The following is a 19,735-nucleotide window of genomic DNA, read 5'->3' on the forward strand; positions in this document are numbered from 1 at the left end:
ATTTGAAATTTTCTTGGCAAAGATACTAGAGTAATTTGCCAATTTCCTTTTCTACCTCATTTTGCAAATAAGAAATGGAGGTAAACAGGGCTAAGTGACTTCCCAGGGTCACATAGCTAGTAAGAGTCTGAGGATGGATTTGAACTCAGGTCTTCCTGATTCCAGGCCCAATGCTTTATCCACTGTACCAATTTTATTAGGAAGATGAATAATAATAATAACAATAATCAGAATAATGATTATGTAGCCCTTTTACATTTACAAAATATTTTCCTTATAATAATCCTGGGGGAGGTAATTAAAGTATTACACCCAATTTACCAATGAACAAAATGAGGCTCAAAGAAATTAGATGACTTGTTCACAATCAGAAAGCTAGTAAATGGTAGAGTCTAAATTCAATATTTGATTATTTTGGCTCCAAGACTAATACCCTTTCTTTTATGCCATTTTGCCTTCCCCCAAATTAGTAAAAGATTAATCTTGCTATATGTGAAATAGGTAATTTGAAAACTGACTGCAAGATTTTAATTTATTTCAGTGTGAGTTTGCCTTTCCCAAAATTGCATTGTTATAAAACTGGATGAGAAAAAGATTTGAATTTAGGTGAATTAATTTTTTGAACTTTAAATCTCTCATAAACAGAGGATATTAAATCCAAAAAGAAATATTACTGTGAATGGTTAAGGGTCTTTGCATTTGATTTTTTATCTCACCACATTTTAAGACAGGATTCACTTCATTTATTTAATTAATTCATTCATCCATTTATTTATTTGTTTATTTATTTTTGGTAATTGGCATGTATTTACCCACATGGGGAAAGGTTAATATCCACTGGGGCTTTTGAACTTAGAGTTCAATGATTCAACTTATTGATTTGCTAACACCCTGGTGGATGGTGTTTAGAACATTGTAGTTGGACAAATCTATTTTAAATAGGTTAAAATGTAAAAAAGCAAATGAAGTTCTTCTAGTAGGAGAACTGAAGAGTGGTTCCTTGATGAAGAGTCAGCTAACTATACTTCTGACTATGGTCTATGACTTGGGAAGATAGATCTGAAAGAATTAAGAGTCAACCTGAGGAGTTGTCATTAACTGAGAAATCTGAAGGGAGATAATTTTCTGAGACAGAGTAATCAGTGTTATTGGTTAATAAGATATGTTGGCTCTCTAGGAAAAATGAGATGGCCAACCAAGAGAAAAAGGAGAAAATTAGGATGAAGAATAGGGAAATTTCTTTGCTGAAAGTATAATTATATGAGGTTTGGGGTGGAGGTATGGGGGGAAAATTAGTATTTAGCCTAGCATTCATGAATTCATTTTGTTTTAAATCTGTTTTTAATGTGTCTTAAATTTACACATGATATCTTCTGTTTTGTCTTTTGGAGGACATGCAAAAAAGATTCATGAGATCCTCTTTCTTTATTTTCCTGGAACTCTTTCCTTCATGAAAGATCAGAAGCTATCATGGTGAAGGTGTGACACTGATTCTTTTCTTTTTCTTTTTTCATTTCTTTTTTTTTTTTTTTTTTTGAGAGAGCTTAGGAGACATATTAGTGTTTTACTATCAAAAAAAGTAGGAAGAAATTGTCATTTGAAAAGTGGAATGATGTAACTAACAAGGATATAAACAGATTTACCCTAAGATACTCTTGGGGAATAATCTCTTTTTTTCCCTGAGTATTTTATTTTTCCAAATACATGTGAAGATAGTTTTCAACATTCATTTTTGCAAGACTTTGTGTTCTAGTTTTTTCTCCCTTCTTCTCCTCCTTCCTCCTTTCTCAAGACATCAAGCAATCCCATAAAGGCTAAACATGTGTGATGACAGAATATTGTTGAAAAGTTATGAAGAGGGGCAGCTAGGTGGCGCAGCGGATAGAGCACCAGCCCTGAATTCAGGAGGGCCAGAGTTCAAATCTGGTCTCAGACACTTAACACTTCCTAGCTGTGTGACCCTGGGCAAGTAACTTAACCCCAGCCTCAGGGAAAAAAAAAAAAAAGAAAAGTTATGAAGAACTAGAAAAAAATGTCAAAGACCCTCCTTGACTAGTTTATCTATAATAATGCTAGATACATGTGGTATAGTGCCTAGAGAACAGGCTTCAGAGTCAGGAAAACTTGGGTTCCAGTTATGTCATTCCTCTGACACATTCACTGTGTGCCTGAGGTAATGTTTCAAGACTGAATTGGTAAGCTGTATCTATGGAAGGAGTTTACTCACTGGAAGTTCTCTTCTCCAATTAAATCACAGCCATCCTCCAATTCCTCCAAAAGTCTAGGAGCAGACTAGGATAAATGGAATTCTAATAACTTAGATACTACTTTGCCTCTCTCCAGAAAATCTTATTGAAATGTTCAAACCATCTATTTATTTTCTAAAATTAAACTACTGAAAGGGATTGCATTAAGGGATAGATAGATCTGTTTATAGAATTTCACATATTTCTCATTTTATAGTTGGAATACACAAACTATTTGGGAAGTTTAGTTGATATTTGAATGCTTAGTAGTTTGGAGAGCATATTTTTAAAATTATGTGTGCATTTACACACCAAAAAGTTTTAGATATAAAAAACTGCTTTTTGCTAAAAACCTCTTATTCTTTTGAAAGGAAATTTTAGGTCTAAACTGCTGAATGCCACTTATGGGGCATTCAGTATGGAATAAGAGTGAAAAAAAAAGATTAATTTTAAATGTGGAGCTGGATTCCTCCAAAATCACTTAAAGTGACTGGGTTGAGAGATCCATTTGGGGGAGATTTGCTTAAAAGAACTATTGTAAAACTAAGGTAAAACATAATTTTAAAGAAGATACAACAATAAAGGTTCAAATGAAGCAAAATGATGATTAAAGTGCCAAGCAAGATATTCCATCAAAACTAAAAGCTGCCAGCAGGTGCCCAGGGACCACGAAAGAGATGGAGTTATATTTCTACATGGGAAAAAACTTCCTAATAGTCTAAAGTTCAGACAGTGCTAGAGAGAATTCTTTGAGTCAGAGACTCTAGTCTTTGAGCAGTATTTTAATGATGATACTATACAAACTACATTTATATAGTGCTTTATCTATACAATTTATATACACGTAGTCCTTTCATATCACGGGAGTTAGGAATTCAGTGCCCTTGCAATCTGGAAAATCCACATAAAAGTTTTTGGCCCTTCCTTTATATCAGAGGAAGAGGATAACTATGTTGACATTATATAATACTATACATATATTTCATGCATTCCAGAATTTCTAAACTATTTCTGTGTCATCTGCAAACCTTTGCATGTTATCGGCAGCTTCTACAGAACTCCTCTCCAAACTTCCTTTTAATTTCTTATGATGATCCATGATACATCAAAACCATGCTGGGGAAATCGTGATATAGAAGGGATAGCTGCTTTATTTATACAATGCTTTCTTCACAACAGCCTTGTGAGGCAGGTAGTGGAAATATTATTATTATTATTTTTTCAAATGAGGATCACAAAGGATAAAAGTGACTGACTCATGAAACTCACTTTAGAGGAAAGAGATAGTCACTGTCAAGTTCAGTTTACTTATTTATCAGCTTCATGAAAAATCAAATAAGTATCAGAATACCAGCCATCTCAGGCCTGGCAATAAGAATGTTATTAACTAAGACTTCACAGTAAGCTGATTCCTAGAATTAATCTGGTTCCTGTTATTGTTGTTGTTGTTGTTTGTGATTCATTCTTGAAGAGATTTTGTCATCAGGGAGATAATGCTATAATATGCAAATGAGTTGAATTTAAGTAAAAGTGGGCTGGGTAAAGTCACCAGCCTTATCTTTTCCTCCAGAGCTATCTGAAGAAGGCAAGACAGACTAGGAACAACTGAGATGGCTCTGAATGCAGTGGGAGACCTTGGCCTTTTAAAGCTAAGATCTGTCCCAGGTGTTAGTTTTACTGAAGCAATACCCATTCAGTGATAGAGGTTAGGTAAGAAGTGAAACAAAGAATGGTCTCTTTTACCTTGTTAAAAAAATCAATGTAGGAGTGAAAGATCTTCAGGATTTCAAAACAGAAACAATTGCTATATACATTCACTTTGAGCCATCTGAGACCTATTGTTGGCCAATCAATGAGAGGCAGAGTGATTTGGGTTTAAGGCATGGTCCTTGAGAAAGAAATCTAGTCAGTAAACCTCAAGATATGATGTGAGATTTCAGCAATCAAAATTTACATTTTTTTGGGCAGAGTATCTTCTGATAAGAATATAATATCCCATGTGGACAGAGGGAGAGAAGAGAGGGAGAGGAATGTGGGAGAGAAGAAGGGAGCGACAAGGGAAAGAAGGAAGGAAAGAATGAATTGTGTTTTCCTATTGGAACTAGTCAGTTGAACAAATCTGATTCCTAGAATAATTATAAGGCTTTATTTCCCTGGCTTTGATAACGATTTTCTCATGTTGTATTTTGTACGTGGTACTGTGATACTGAGTTAGTTTCCTGAAGTGAGTTTTGAAACTTGAAATATTGTCCAACAGTGTTAGAAATTTCTTTATAATTTCCCTATCTTGTCTACTATTCCCACACTTTTTTGCTATCTACCATCTTTTCCCAATTAGGATGTAACATTTGTAAGGATGGTCCTATCTTTCTTCTTGCTTGCATTTATAGCCTCACTGCCTAGCATAATGTCTGGCACATAGTACATAATAAAATCTCTCTTTCTTTCTCTCTGTCTCTCCCTTCCTCCTTTCATCCTCCTCCTCCTTGTCTCTCTTTCTCTCTTCTCCCCCTCTCTCTTCACATTCATCTTTTTGCAATTCCTTTTTCTTCCAGCCCCATCTGGTGGGATTGGTTATAGCTTTTCATAGAGTTATTAACTAAGGGAAATATATATCTTTGTACTTTTCCTCATTGAAATCCCCACAACCATAATCTTTTCAAACTATTAAATACTATCATTTCATTCTGATCTTCCGGTATTTGAAGATCTCATGGGCACATTTTTCTCTGCATCATTATTTACACTAAATAGAATAATATCTCTTCTTATATTGTCCTGGAAATTTATCAGGGAGAACTAGTTTTAATTAGGATATTTTGAAGATTAAGTGGATTCTCCATCACTTGGATAATATGAGTTCATGGATACTATGTTTAGATAGCTCAGGATGGAGAATGATTCTGAATATTGGTTGATCAGCACACAGAAAGATATCCATATAGAGAAGTGATAGTTATCTTAAAGAATAGTCTCTAGATTTTTAGAGAGGCATTTTAATTCTCTATGTTTCTTTCCTCTGTTTCCTGGCTAGTTTAAGACTGTCTGGGCACATGCCTTTTTTATGTAACAAAGACTAGCATCTATCTTGCATCTGGAAAAAGACATATACTGAGCGCAACCTAGGGGTGATCTTATAGTCAGGCTTAAATGACGAAGCTTCTAATAAGACATTCTTTCTTTTAAATTGTCATCAGCAGGCAGTATCCATTCCTTTTGAAAATGGGGAGCACAGCATCACAGGAACTCTTTAATAGTTTAATTTACATATTATAGGAATTATGGAATGTTGCTTGTAGAAGTTATACTCTTGATTTTTTCTGTTAATTTTTCTGTTAATTGGAACTCTCTGTCTAAAATCATTTCAAGTGGTAGGCTAAATATGGATGCACTATCTCTTTCAGAAACTGCTTTGCGGTTATTAGATCTAATGGGAGATTGACTAATGAAATTTAATGATAGTGATGGAATAATAATAGCCCAAGTTTATCAAGTATGTACTATTTTACAAAACAATTTCCATATACAACCCCTGTAAGATGAACCTGTAAGGATTTCCCCCCCTATTTAAAAATAAGGAAATAAGTTCAGAAAGTTTGTGTTTATTGACCAGCTCTGGTAAATTGCAGAGTGATGACTTAACTCAGTTCTTTTGACTCCAAATCAGTGTATCTTCTAGATGGTAGTAGATCTATAGTTCTAAGTCTGAAACTACTTGGGGTCTTACAGTACTGATTAATAGTGGCTTGAGTAGCCTACTAACTCCATCTAGGTTTAGACTTCAGTCACAATTTACTTTATTTTCCAGAATTCTCCTCACCCTCTGTTCTCTCATGAGTTCTAATTCTGAATCTGTAATCAAATCAACTCTGATATTATTCCTGAATAGGATGTGTCAATTTACTACCCCATGTCTGTATTCACGATTCCTATAACTTTCCTAAAATACAATATCTTGTCTGTTTACCAATACCTTCTATATGCTGTCTTCCCTGAGAACATAAGCTTCTTGAGGACAGGTACTGTTTTTAGTTTTGTATTTATAGCCCTAGGACTTAGCACAGTGCTTGACACCTGTTAATTTGTTTCAATAGTGTCTGACTCTTTATAATCGCATTTCGGGTTTTCTTGGCAAAATTATTGGAGTGATTTATTTTCTTCCCCAGCTAATTTTACAGATGAGGAGACTGAGACAAACAGTGTTAAGTCATGTGCCCAGCCTCATACAGCTAATAAGTGTCTGAGGTTGGATTTGCACTCAGGTTTTCCTGACTCCCCCAGTCCAGTGCTCTATTCACTGTGCTACAGAGGTGCCCATATTATAGATGGCTTCATCGAAATCACAATAAAAAAAATTAAATAAAACAGAGCCATATATAGAGCCCCTCCACTGAATATCTCACTTTAGGTTTGCAGCAATGCATTAGCCATCAATCTTTGGGTCCAGCCATTAGGCCAGTTCCAAATTACCCCATTATTATTATCCTGCTCATATTTCCTTATTGTGTTTATAATAACATTGTAAGAAAATTTGTAAAATGCCATTCTGAAATTGGGTTACACTATGAAATTTGTATATCTAATATCCTTAGTGTTCACTTGATTTAACATAAATTCTGCCAAAAAGGAAATTAGAGTACCCTAGAAATTCATTTTAATGAACTTATATCGATTCATCATTCACAAGGTTATTAGGAAGTTCTAATGAGTTAATGTTAAGTGCTATACAAATGTCACCTATCATTACCATCATCCCAGTTTCCTTTTATAAATGTTTTTCCCTTTAATAATGCATGCTAGATTTTTGCCAGGAATCAAAGTCAAAATCAAACTCACTGGCTTGCACTTTATAGAATCTATTTTCTTTCTCTTTTTAAAAATCAGGACATTTACCAGTCTTTAGCTTTCTCATTCTCTGCGATTTTTTTTTCAAAGATTACCACCAGCAACTCTGCAATCTCATCTGTAAATTCTTTCCATACCCTGAGATATAGATTTGTTTGTTCCCAGTATCAAGAAATCTTTGATACTAAAGCTAGGTGGTCTCTTTATTTCCTGATTCAGATTACCTAGATGTTAAAGAGTCCATTTAATTCTGGACAGATCCTCCTTAAAACTGGTTCTTCCTGTTAAAATTTTTTTTTATCTATACTTTCTAGTGAACAGTGAGAAGTAGAACCAAAATATGAGAAGGCTATTCTGGAAAAGTAAAGCTGCCTAACAAGTGTAGAACTGCTAACTGAAGCTATAAAATGAGATTATGTCAATAAGTATTCAGGTGATGAACAAGAGTCTAAGTCAGAGCCCCAGGAGAGGTTAACATAGCAAGATCAGAAGCCTTAGGAGAATCTCTTTTAGAAAATCTCCCCATAAATGCTATGTGTGAGCATCATTCAGAGGAGCCCCAAGGGTAGAAGGGAAGGTCAGTGAAGGCTAATAGAACCCTAAAATAGGCATACCAATGGCTAATAGACAACATAGGAAAAATATGGATGAAAAGGTAGCATTCCTTCACAGTGAATTCTGTGAAATACTGGAATGGGAGACTGAGGGCAGCTATAGAATATGCTCCAGAGAGCCTTGAAAAGAGAATAGTTTCTCATCTATTTCCAATGATTTAACTGTGGTCAGTCTACCAGCATCACTGATGGGCCAGACAACCACTTAAAGTTCCTTTCAGTCTGTGTTCAATTTGTCCAATTAGTAATGTACAACATTTTTCATTTGTTGGTCTCAAACATCATTGATTTTTCTTTTTATGTTGTTCATATTTTAAAAGATGAGGAAACTGAGGTATTGAGACAATAGGGTAGAAAGAAATTATCAGATGTGGAATCTTGCTTTATCTGTCAGTCCTAAAAACATTACTTAGATATACCTTACTATATGAGCTAGATGAGATCCTAAAGTATGCAAAATTTTAAGAGCTTCTCTTTTAATATATATACATACATTTGTATGTATATATATAAAATGAACTAAATAGAGATATGGACTAGACCCAACATTTCCCTGGTGTAGACAATTCTGGTGAAGACATTTTCTTTACCAAAGCAAGTTGGTATCTCCTCTGAAACTTACAGTTTAAGAAATTGCTCAGATTGATAAAGAGATAAAGTGTATTGCCCCAGGTCTGACAGAAATGAGACTTGAACTTTGCTCTTCCTGATTTTGAACCTATTTCTATCTGATACACCACTACTACTTCTCAAGGAAGTAAATAGTTAATGAGAAACCTCACTAATTCAGATTTTATATTCAAATTCTGAACTAAAGCTGGGCTTGAGTTTAACTCTGTACTCTTTGTGAAGAAAAAAATTGCTAAGCAAGAAATAGAATAAGTAAGATTGTAGAGAGAATGTATATGTTATGTAAGAAAACACATTTTTAGATTGGTAATATAAATTACAAACAATTGATGAGATAAAGACAAATAATTTTTATCTCCTAAAGACTTGGATTTTGGTGGCCTGTTTCAAATTTCTATAAATACTTGAAAAAATTCCTCAAAAATATTATAATTCTGATATTTCACTAATGTAGATTTGTTTTCCTTCCAATTAGTCTTAATTAGTAAAGTTTAATATATTTAATTCAGAGTATATTTATTTTTTAGCATTTCAAAGCATGCTTCTTTCCTCAAAAAAATTGAGGCTTAAATGCAAAAAAAATCTACAAATTATTTTTAAAAACTATCATGAGAATATTGAGAATAGTTATTCAAACACACATGGGGCCTCTGATAAAATGTAATTTGATTTAATAATTTTAATTTACATTGTTAATGTACAAGAGCATTTCAATCTACTTGTTAACAAACACAAACACACGTGCGTGCTCACACACACACACATACACACACACACACATCACTGCTGTTAGAAGAGCAGAGAAACTTCTGAAACACTCTTGTGTCCTCTGAAAGAAAAGCAAGGCACTCTCCTTTAACAGCTGGCATATTCCTGATTTCAGCCTACTGAAGGCATGTTCACACTGAGAGAGCTCTAAAAAGGGGAAGAATCATCTGCTGTCTTTTTTTTTTTTTTTTTTCTTTCTAGATCTCTCATTGATCATTCATTCTGCACAAACAAGTCTGTCAATATCAATAAAGGTGAACGAGATGAGTTCAGAGGATATTGAAGTTAAAAATAATTGTGGAAGACTGAAGCATACTGGCCACATTCAGCTCAGCACCAGTATCTGAACCCCAAACTGGAAAGCTTATTTGCCCTTTATTTTGAGCCCAATTGGTATGAAGTGGTTATGAAGCTAGCATTTCACTCTGAATATTAATGATGTGTGTATGCAAAACTTTCCAATTCATTCAAATCCATTTTAAACTTAGTCTGACACTAAGAAACATTAGCTTTCCTGATATTTAATAATGTTTATTATGTTTGCATATAAGCTTAAAAGTTAATGCAAAAAACAACACTGTCCTAGAGATTTATCTTCAGACAATCTGAAGATAGCAATAGTTGTTTTCTAAATGTTATCTTCAGATAAGTTGAGAATATTAACTGTAATGATTAAAAAGTATGTTTTCCTAATGACCATGCTATAAGTCTTGATAATAACCTTTCATTAAAGTAAATACAAACATAATAAATGATTAAAATATCAGATGATTATGACAAATCATACAATGACTTGACATCCAGGTTACTCTTTGCAGCAAATAGGCAATTCATTTGGCATTTGTTTGATTGTATAATTTAATCTCCATATAAACAACATAGTTTTTTTTCTTTAAAAGAATAAAGCCAAAATTGTTTAAAGCTAACAAAAGCTACGGTGACATTAAGTTGACATTCAAAGTTTGTTCCTTAGCAAAACAATGAAAGAAATTTTGACTTGATATAGTGCATATAATATAAAGAATTTTAGGCTTAAAATCTTCAAATATTATTTGAATTTAGCAAAACATGAGCAAGATTGTAATATCAAAGTGCTAAACAGTAAGGACTGTCTTAAAAGTCACTGCAAATAAACCATAAAAGAACTGCATGTATAAGTGACATGTATTATACAAATGGTTAATTAATAAAAAGACACATTATAAATATATGTATATATAACTTGTCCTATGTATATATATATATATATTTATAGTTTTCTAATTGGTGTATCCAAGCCACTGTGAACACCCCACTTGATTACTCTGTAACACAGCTCCCAGGAGCTGGCAGTCACTGCAATAAATACAGGCAAAGCTATAACAATATACCATGCATACAAACGTTTATACAAAGAAGAACACTATGCAACAAAGTATCTCATATTAATATGGCATCAACAGTATAAACATACAAAAAGGGAATACGAACACGGAATGTTTAATCGCAGCCCGCTCACTATGCCTTCCTAAGCACTTACATTCATACGATTTTTACAAGGCTTGCTTGTTCTTAAAAATTGTCTCAGGTCTATTTTTTTCTATTTTTAAAATTTTTTTCCTTTACTTTTTAACACTAATTTGAAACCTAGATTAAATTATATTAAAAACCAAAACCAAAACAAAACTTACTATCCCTGATGCTCACCCTGTATTCTCCAATTACTACTTATATTTACTTCCTTATCTGGGGAACAAGTGCTCAAATGAATCACAAAATGTCCCTCTGTTTTTCAAGTATAGATGTTCTTTAGAAATCACACTAATGCAAGTCTGGGAAACTCTGGTTGTATTAGTATGATGGCTCCAAATCAGTATGTGTTTAGTCTCATATTTTCAAATTTCTTAGGCTGCTGAATAGACTGTTTTGCAAATAAATAGATCTGTGGTGCAGTGGTTGAACTCTATCTTGAAGACAGATAAAAAACCTTGGCCTGAACAGCATAGTCTAATATTTTAGGTCAATTAGGTGAAGCCTTTGTTGTAGAAATTAGTGCATGTAATTAAAAAAAAAAACTTGACTTTTTTTTAAGTAAGTTTCCTTATTAAAATAAATTAGTTAATAAACAAGACTTAGTAAGACAGCACTTTAAAAATGGCACTTGAATGTGGAAGCTAACAGCCATGATTATTTTTGCTCTATTTGAATTATATGAAATCCTTAATTTCATATAATTAAAAAAAATTAAATTCTGTTTAGTTTGCACCACATATGTGCCCTTGATACAGGAAGTATATACTAAAGGTATCAATCACAAGACACATACTACCCTGGCAAACAACTGTTTGTTGTTCTTGTTTTAAATACAAAGCATCTACAACTTTATTTCCCATAAAGAGATTGAAAACAGTCATATTAACTTTTTTTTTCCTGCTGGGATAGCATTGTCCAAAAGTGCTTTATTAGCAATTAGCAATTTCTTAGAAAACCCCAACAAATCGCACAAAAAAAGGACTATAAAACACAACCCAACACAATAAGAAGTTATGTCTTCTGGCTTAAGGTTTTTGAGGAACTGGGCCAGCAAATAAGTCCTTTTTTTTTTTTTTTTTTTTTTTTTTTTTTAAATACTGAACCTGCTTTTCTGTTAAGCAAGAGGGCAGAAATACTAGCTGTGATTAATAATCTGCTTTTCTGCTCAGAAAAACAGAGTGATCCGTTGGTTAATTTCAAAATTCAGAAGGGTAGAGTGTCCAGAAACAGCCTGTCGATGATAGAAGGGGGTGGAACCAAATCTTCCAGTTTCAGGTAAAAGATACGCTGGAGTCCCAATGTGCAGAGAGAACGTAAGTCAGCAAGGGCACTCCGTACCTTAGGTTCTGTAGGCTCAAGAGGTTGTCCTTTAGTCTGGCAGCCAAAAGCCAAATGATCTTTCAGACTACTTGTAATCTTGTTGCATAGCTCTTCCACTTTCTTTGGTTCTTTTAACCCATGTCTTTCTGCAGAGAGAAGTAAGAGATGAATCAATCTCAGTAAATATCTGATCATGCCATTCTTCTATCAAAGCCTTTTAATGTATCATTATTATCTTATTGATGATTTAGGCTTATCCAGGGTCTCATAACTAGTTAGTGGCAGAACAAGGACTTCTGGTTCTTTCCATGGCTCTTTCCACTGTGTTGTTCCACTAGATGATGGAGAGACCAGATAATAAGCCTCTTACTAGTCTTTTATTCTTAACTCTTCTAGAACCCAATAGTTAGGAGCTAGTAACATCCATGTTCCTATTTTCTGGGGTATATATAGCAAGGAAAGATAAGCTCCTAGGATCCCAAGTTGAAACTTTGGACATATTTCCCCAAAGTTCTATAATATTAGGAGTACTGTACAGGTGTACCCTTATTCATGGTGGTTGATTTTTAGAAAAAAATAAGAAGTTAGGTAAAAGTTTTCATTTATCATCTAAAGCTCCCACTACTCTACCTGTTAAAGGAAAACATGGAAAATATAGGTTTTGTCTATTTACTAAGATATTATCCAGGTTGAAAAGGAGATCTTAGAAATTTGAAACTATCCTGAGTTCAGATTAGGGAGAGAGCAGGAAGAATTTCCATTAGTTGGCAGGCAGAAAAATGGGGGTACCACTTGAGGTTTTGAGGTACCCTGAGGGGCTCTTGTGTATTCCAGAGTAAATTTTCTAATCTTTGAAATGGTTTAAAAAATATCCAAAAATTTTCCAGGTTAAACTTAGTTAAATGATATGTGTGAATTCCAAACACATTTTCCCAAAGGATTGTTAGTGGAATCTTATTAGATTTTAACCTATAAAGCTTTCATCTCTTGGGTAGATTCTTAATTTACAAATGACTCTGGAACAAATTTTTCTTTTTTGAATTTACTGACAGTGAAACAGGTAGCATGTACTGGCAATAGACCTAAGGACAACCAGTTCTGGTTCTTTAGTAAATAGTTATTGTGTCTTTGATCCAGAAAAATCCAAAGAATGATCTTCATATATTTTAGCCTTAAAGGTATTATGTTTTGGGTTTTTAAAAATATGTTTATGGATTAAGAACCCTGGCCCTGTGAATGTAGTGCTGGCTTTGGAGTCAGACTGATGTGTTAATTTATGTGATTCTGGGAGAACTAATCTTTCTTTGCCTCAGTTTCCTCATCTTAAAAATGGAAATAATAAAAGCATCTACCTTAGAAGGTTGTTATAAGGATCTGATAACATATATGAAGTGCTTTGCAAACTTTAAGCACTGTATAAATGTTAGCTATTATAATTATTTAACCCTGTTACATTATAGACAGGGACACTAAAATGCAAAAAGGTTTGAGATTTAAAAAATGTTATATAGCTAGTAAGTCTGGAGGCTAGGATTTTGAACTTAGATTTCCTGAATTTAAGTCCAGTGCTTTTCATACTGAACAAGATAAAATTTTGTCTCATTAATATCAAATTCAAATTCCATAAATAAAGGAGTTTGTAAAATTAATCCAATAAGATTAGCAAAAACCAGAGATCAACCTTTTCACATAATAAAATAACCAACATTCAGTGACAATTTCCTTATTATACAATGCTCCTTTTTCTTGAATAGAATTCATGTTAATTATCAACATAAAGAAACTAAGCAATGTTTGAGGACTAATTTAGGGTGCAAATTGATAATGAAATTTTGTAATTGAACCTTCTTATAGCCAAACTCACAGAAGGTGTTTGGGAGTTTTCCCTGCTTCCCTACCAGTTGTGAAAGCTCAATAACTATGGCAACCATTATTTATTCAGTGAATTCAAGTGGAGATCAATACTCACTGCCATCTCTATCAGTGCTGGGCCTGGAATTCCACAAGGAATTCACAAGACACTCTTATTAGAAACCAAAGACATCTCAACCATCCTTTGTTATTTTGATAACATGTTGCTTATCTTTAAAAAGAATTAAAATAAATCTAGAACTGTTTTCAGCTTCCAGTAAGAAATATAAAATGATGAAGATTTAACATGTTTTATAGCCTTCTCAAAGGCTTTTTAAAAACACCAGTATTTTAATTAAAGGACCCTTTCCTTGATACTCTGTTAAATGGTCTTAGAAATATCACTTAGTATGAATAAGCTTGAGGAGAAAAATTCATGCTATATTCTGGAATTTGGGAGAGAGGGAAGTAGAGAAGACAGAAGGATGTAAGACTGACAGTTGTTTAGAAATCCTTTTATTCATTTCACTGACCCTCTTTTTCATTCCCTGCAAAGCTGTTCCAAATAAATCTTTTTCTTTCTTCTCAAGCCCTAACCCCACTCATTATAAGATAGAGGCCAAGTGATGTAAGCTTACTCTGATTCTCTCTTGTCCATTTTCAAATTCTCTACAGTTTCATCCTCATTTTCCTTACTTATAAACGACAAATTCTTTCATATAAATGCTAACCCTTCCATGTGCCTTTGATCACAATACTACCCGCCTCCTCTGGGACTTAACTCCATCAATCATTCCCTCTTCCTCACATCTTCAATTTCTATCTCTATGCTCCTTCTTTTTAATGCCTACACTATAATGTCTCATTTATATTAAAAATAAAGAAATTACTTTGTCTTTGACCTTATTCTTCTGTCTTATTCTTCACATCCAAACTTCAAAGAGCTTTTTCATGAAACTCTTAATATGTACTCACAACCCCAACCCCTGGAGTATTCTACAACTATGTGACTAGTCTTCTTATCTTTAATTCTAAATGTTTTTTCTCAGCCTTCATCATTCTTGACCTTTCTGCAACACTGATTACCACTTCATTCTTTTTACTCTCTCCTTTTTTGTTTCTTGTGACATTGCATTCTTGCAGTTCTCCTCCTACTTCTCTGACTATTCCTTTCCAATTTTCTTCATTGCCTACGCCTCCCTTTTATACCATAATTTTCTCTGTCTCTCTGTCTCTGTCTCTCTTAGCAGTTTCCTGATTCAGAGTTTCTTAAGAATTGATTGGGACTCTCAGAGACCATTTAATTCAATTGTTTCCTCTATATAGATGATTCCTAAATCTGGATCCCTAAGACTTGACCTTTCCTTTGGATCCCTAAACTTGACCTACTACAACATTTCCAAATGCTTACTGGACATTTTCACTTCACTTTATTTGACTAGCATTTCAAACCAAATTTGTTCCGTTGTTATCCAATAAGCCTTTCCTTATTCATCCTCATTCACCAACTTACACAGATTTGAAATCCTGGAATCATTTTTCTCTCTTCTATTTTCTTTAACAATCACATCCACTAAAGCATTAGGGTACATTGATTCTACCTCCATAATATCTTTTACCTTGATCCCTATTGCTACTATCCCAGTTCATACTCCTATATTGTTGTGAGAATATCTTGAATGATTTATCTGCCATGGCCATGAAGCCTGGAAGAAAATATCCTAGGAATATAAGGAAGGTATCAAATAGTGTAATCAGATTCTTGACCAATAAATATGAGACATAGGATCCTCATAAACCATTCCTATAATATTAGTATTCCTGTCTCTTGCACAAAGAGGATAGATTAATATTATACACAAAAAACACAATCATTTCGTGCTTCCCTGACTGCTATTCCCAAAGGGAACACTGCATACAAAAAAGGAAGAAACTTATCTACCCAGGTGCCTAGACCACTATGCTCTTTAAAAAATTGGTAAAATACCACCTAATGGACAGGATTTTTTTTTTCTGAGAACACTGCTGAGGAAAACATCACACTATGTTTATTGGATTCTTACTATTCATACCTTTCTTGTTGGTCTTATATTATTCCTTGATTATTGTTTTTTATATACTTATCTTCTTTACTAAATAATAGGTTCTTTGAGGACAGGGAGTCCTCAGGGAGGATATCCTTGTATCCTGTGTAGCTCATAGAATAGTCTCTTGCCCATAGCAGGGGCTAAAATATATTTGCTGAATTGGATTGGATTGCAAATTTGAAAATAATTTTGAAATTCTATCATGAGTATATAAGCTAGTCTAAATGACTATATTCTGCAGTAAAACATGCTCCTAATATTTTTTATTTTTGGTATTTTATTCACAAATTCTAGATTTTCAATTCAATTCATCACACAGTTATTAAATATCTACTAGGTGCAAAGTGCTAAATGTTGGCAATATAAGAATAAAAATGACACAATTTGGCTCTACTCTACATTTCCAGATTTAGTTTACACTATTCCTCTTATAAACTCTTATTCAAAATGACTACTTCAAAACAAGGCCAATTAGCTCTCCCTTCCATCCTATGTCTGAAAATTTCTTTTTTTTCCTACTTACTAAATTTTTTTCCCCTTTAAGTCTCCATGTATCACTTCCTCTATTAAGCTTTCCTGATCCCTCTCACTAAGTGATCCTTCCCCACTAAAATTTTTCTAGAATATTGTCTTGATCTCATGTTTGTTGTAACACAATTACTTGCTGTATCATACTTATGTATATTATATGCCTCTCTTCTAGACTTAAAAAACCCTACCTTCAAAGACTCTGCAATCTAATTAGTCATTATTTCAATATAGTACATTTTAGTTATTAAAATCTATATATCTCATAAGAATGTTTAAATAATTAATTAAATTGTGTTAGAATCATTGGATCATATACTCAGCATTGGAAGGCAGTTTTGAGGCCAGATACTTCAGACTCCCATCCAATGCAGTACTCCCTCTTGATATTCTTAATAGATAGTTGTATATGATTCCTCTCTAACACTTACAATGACAAGGGGCTTACTAACTCATAAGCAGATCCATATTAACTTAGGGTAATTAATCATTAAAAAGTACTTATTTTATATTAAGGCAAAATCTTCTTCCTCATTACTTACAATCTATTAATTATATCTCAGATAATATAAATCTTTAATTTTACACAAATATATACATATATATATATATACATTAGAAGTCTTAGTGTTTGTTTTTATTTCATGTGTGTGGCATTTTGACTTAACTAGCAAATATTTGTTTTGCTTTGAATAATGGGTAAAGAGAATATATAGGATGAATCTATAATCAAACTCAAATATCATATACTATTTATATAACTCTCCTATTTACCAACTAAATAGAAAAGTTTGAAATGTAATTATCTATAAGTCCATGATCAATTGTTATTTGAGTTCTCTATAGCCTTTACTCTAAAGGTTTTAACTTAAAGACTCTGTTTTTTAGATACATGTGAAATACTATGGTGAAAAGACAGTTACTCTCAAAGAATTTTTAAAAGTGGATGTTAAAATGTTAATTAAAACTTGGGGGGTTAAGTTGTTGTCTGTCATATTTCTTAAAGTAATTGCATATGCCCTGTCAATCAATATAGGTCAATCAGTATATAACAAAATAAATACTTGGCCTGATATGGAAGACTAATCAATCATACTACAATACTTCACAATATCACTAAGAAATTTTCAAAGTCATTTAAAAGAGGTGGTGAAATGTTAAACTGTTATCTAACTTTTCAAAGAGCTTTTCTATTTTTAAAAATTATTTTGGGTTCACAGAAATAGTTTAACAATCTTAAAATACTGAATGATACTTCCACGACTCTGACCTTAAAGACCAATCTCTATGTTTGGTGTTGAACTAACTAATGCTGTAGTAGAAGTTAGAACACCTTGATTCTAGTCCCATTTTGTCACTAATGAGCTGTATGATACCTTAGGCCTCTTGATCTCTCTTAAACTCAGTAATCTTATTTATAAAAGGACCTAGTTAGATTAGATGATCTCTAAGGTTTCTTCCAATTCCAAAATTCTATGATTCCATATAGTCAAAGAGTGATCAAATATATTTTGATTCTACTTTGGACCTGGGAAATATTGTGAACCACTTGTAGAAAAAAGTATAAGAAAAAAAATTTCTTTAGATCCAAATAAGAGTGAAATACTCTCCCAAAAAGAAACTATTACTTAAATAACTATTTTCTTATCTTAAAGGAAAATTAGTTTAACATTCTTGTATTTTGTTCACTTGCTGATAAGCAGAACCAGAGTAAAAAAGAGTGTGAATGTCCATACAAGGGCATTCTTGTGATTCTTAGAATCATTCATTCTTGCTGCAGACAAGATAGCCTGAGTTTTTTGACAGTGAAATAATCAATTAAATAAAATAACCAATTCAGAAATTAACAATTTGGGTAACAATTCCTTTCTGTCTTTAATATTTTTTAAAGTACAAATAATCTTTAAGAAAAATGCAAGTGACTTATTTTAATGATTTATTTCACTATTTTGAAATTAATTTTCTGACCCTAAGTCTGTACTCCTTTGTTAGTGTTTTGTAGAGCCTTATTTTCTACAAGACCAGGAAAATCCTCCTAAAATTTGAGTTCAGCCAATATGACTGAAATGACAGTGGAGCTATACTGAAGAAATAGACAGAAAACCATATGGCTCATTTCTCTGGTCTAATGGTTTTTCCCTACTGAAGTACATAGATGTGCCTTCGAATTAGTTTCTGAACTGGTCTCTTTTAGTCTAAATATTTATAATATTATCATAGTTCTGTTGTTTTTTTCCCCCTGAATGTGGCATTAATACCTTATTAACACTTGTTAATCATATTCAATTTTAAAACTATACATCATCTCATCAATGCATTATGAAAATCAGTACCAGAATATATCATTAATTTAGAATAAGATTTTTGGTAGTTCAAATAAGAGTCGATAGTACACACAGTCTGTGGGGGATTCCACTCATCAAAATGGTTTGGGGACTCAAAAAGTTTGAAAATAACTATTGTGGTGAATTCCCTCATTAATAGCAGATGAAGGATAAGCCTTATTTTTCCCAAGTTCTACTCCTACACATTACCCCTTTCTATTATCAAATTTTCTTATATCCTTGAAAATTTCCTCCAAAATTTCTCCCATTTCTTTTCCTTAATCAAAATTTGACTTTCTTTCCATTAAAGGAATTACATCCTTTGCAATTCTGTGCTTTGGAAGCTATTCTTTCTCCTTTTCTCTTCTCTGATTACTGGAATAGGAAAAGAGGCCAGGGCAGGACTGGATTACTTTTCTCATTTCACTGCCATGTCCAGACCAGTCCCTTATCTTGTTTTGTTAATAACCTTTCCTATTTTAGAATCCATGAGAACTAATAACTCTCTCCCTATAATTACTGTCATCATCTACTGAGCTTCAGGTGCTTTTTGCAACTTCCTCGCTAACTTTAGTACCTGGTTGACATTATCTTCAGAGACTTTAATATTTATATTGATGATTCTTCTAATAGTATGGTTACATAGTTTCTCAATTCCACAATCTTCTCTATTGTTCTTCAGCAAAACATACTCATATCTTAGGCTATCCTGGTTTCTGGGAACTATCTTCATTTCTAAGATCCTTAATGTTAAAATTCTGACTTCCTATTCTGCATCCTGTTACCTCCTTTCCTCCCAAATCTTTCTTTCATTCTTTCACTTACCAGTAAACCTGCTCTGGTTATTAAGAGAACTTTTGGTCCATTCTTTTCTTTCCTTGTCCATATCCTCCACTGATTTCACTTGCCTTTATTTCCACACTTGATTTCATTGTTTACTACTTGAATGAACTAACACTCTTAAATATCCTGTTTTCTCCTCTAGATTTTCTGCCATTCCAAAATTTCTA

The 19,735-nt window shown here is 33.1% G+C and overlaps 1 protein-coding gene across 2 annotated transcripts in view; it reads right to left on the reverse strand.

Annotated features, from left to right (window-relative positions):
- Positions 1–10,675: 10,675 nt before the first annotated feature.
- NR4A3 (nuclear receptor subfamily 4 group A member 3) overlaps positions 10,676–19,735 on the reverse strand; it is a 32,151-nt gene continuing 23,091 nt past the window's right edge. For both annotated transcript variants that reach the window (XM_074280089.1, XM_074280088.1), the window contains one exon: positions 10,676–12,081. In XM_074280089.1, the coding sequence (XP_074136190.1) occupies positions 11,819–12,081 (263 nt within the window). In that variant the 3' untranslated portion in view covers positions 10,676–11,818. The remainder of the gene's footprint in view (positions 12,082–19,735) is intronic.

The sequence above is a fragment of the Sminthopsis crassicaudata genome, chromosome 1 (assembly GCF_048593235.1).
Source record: "Sminthopsis crassicaudata isolate SCR6 chromosome 1, ASM4859323v1, whole genome shotgun sequence".
NCBI classification, from domain to species: Eukaryota; Metazoa; Chordata; class Mammalia; order Dasyuromorphia; family Dasyuridae; genus Sminthopsis; species Sminthopsis crassicaudata.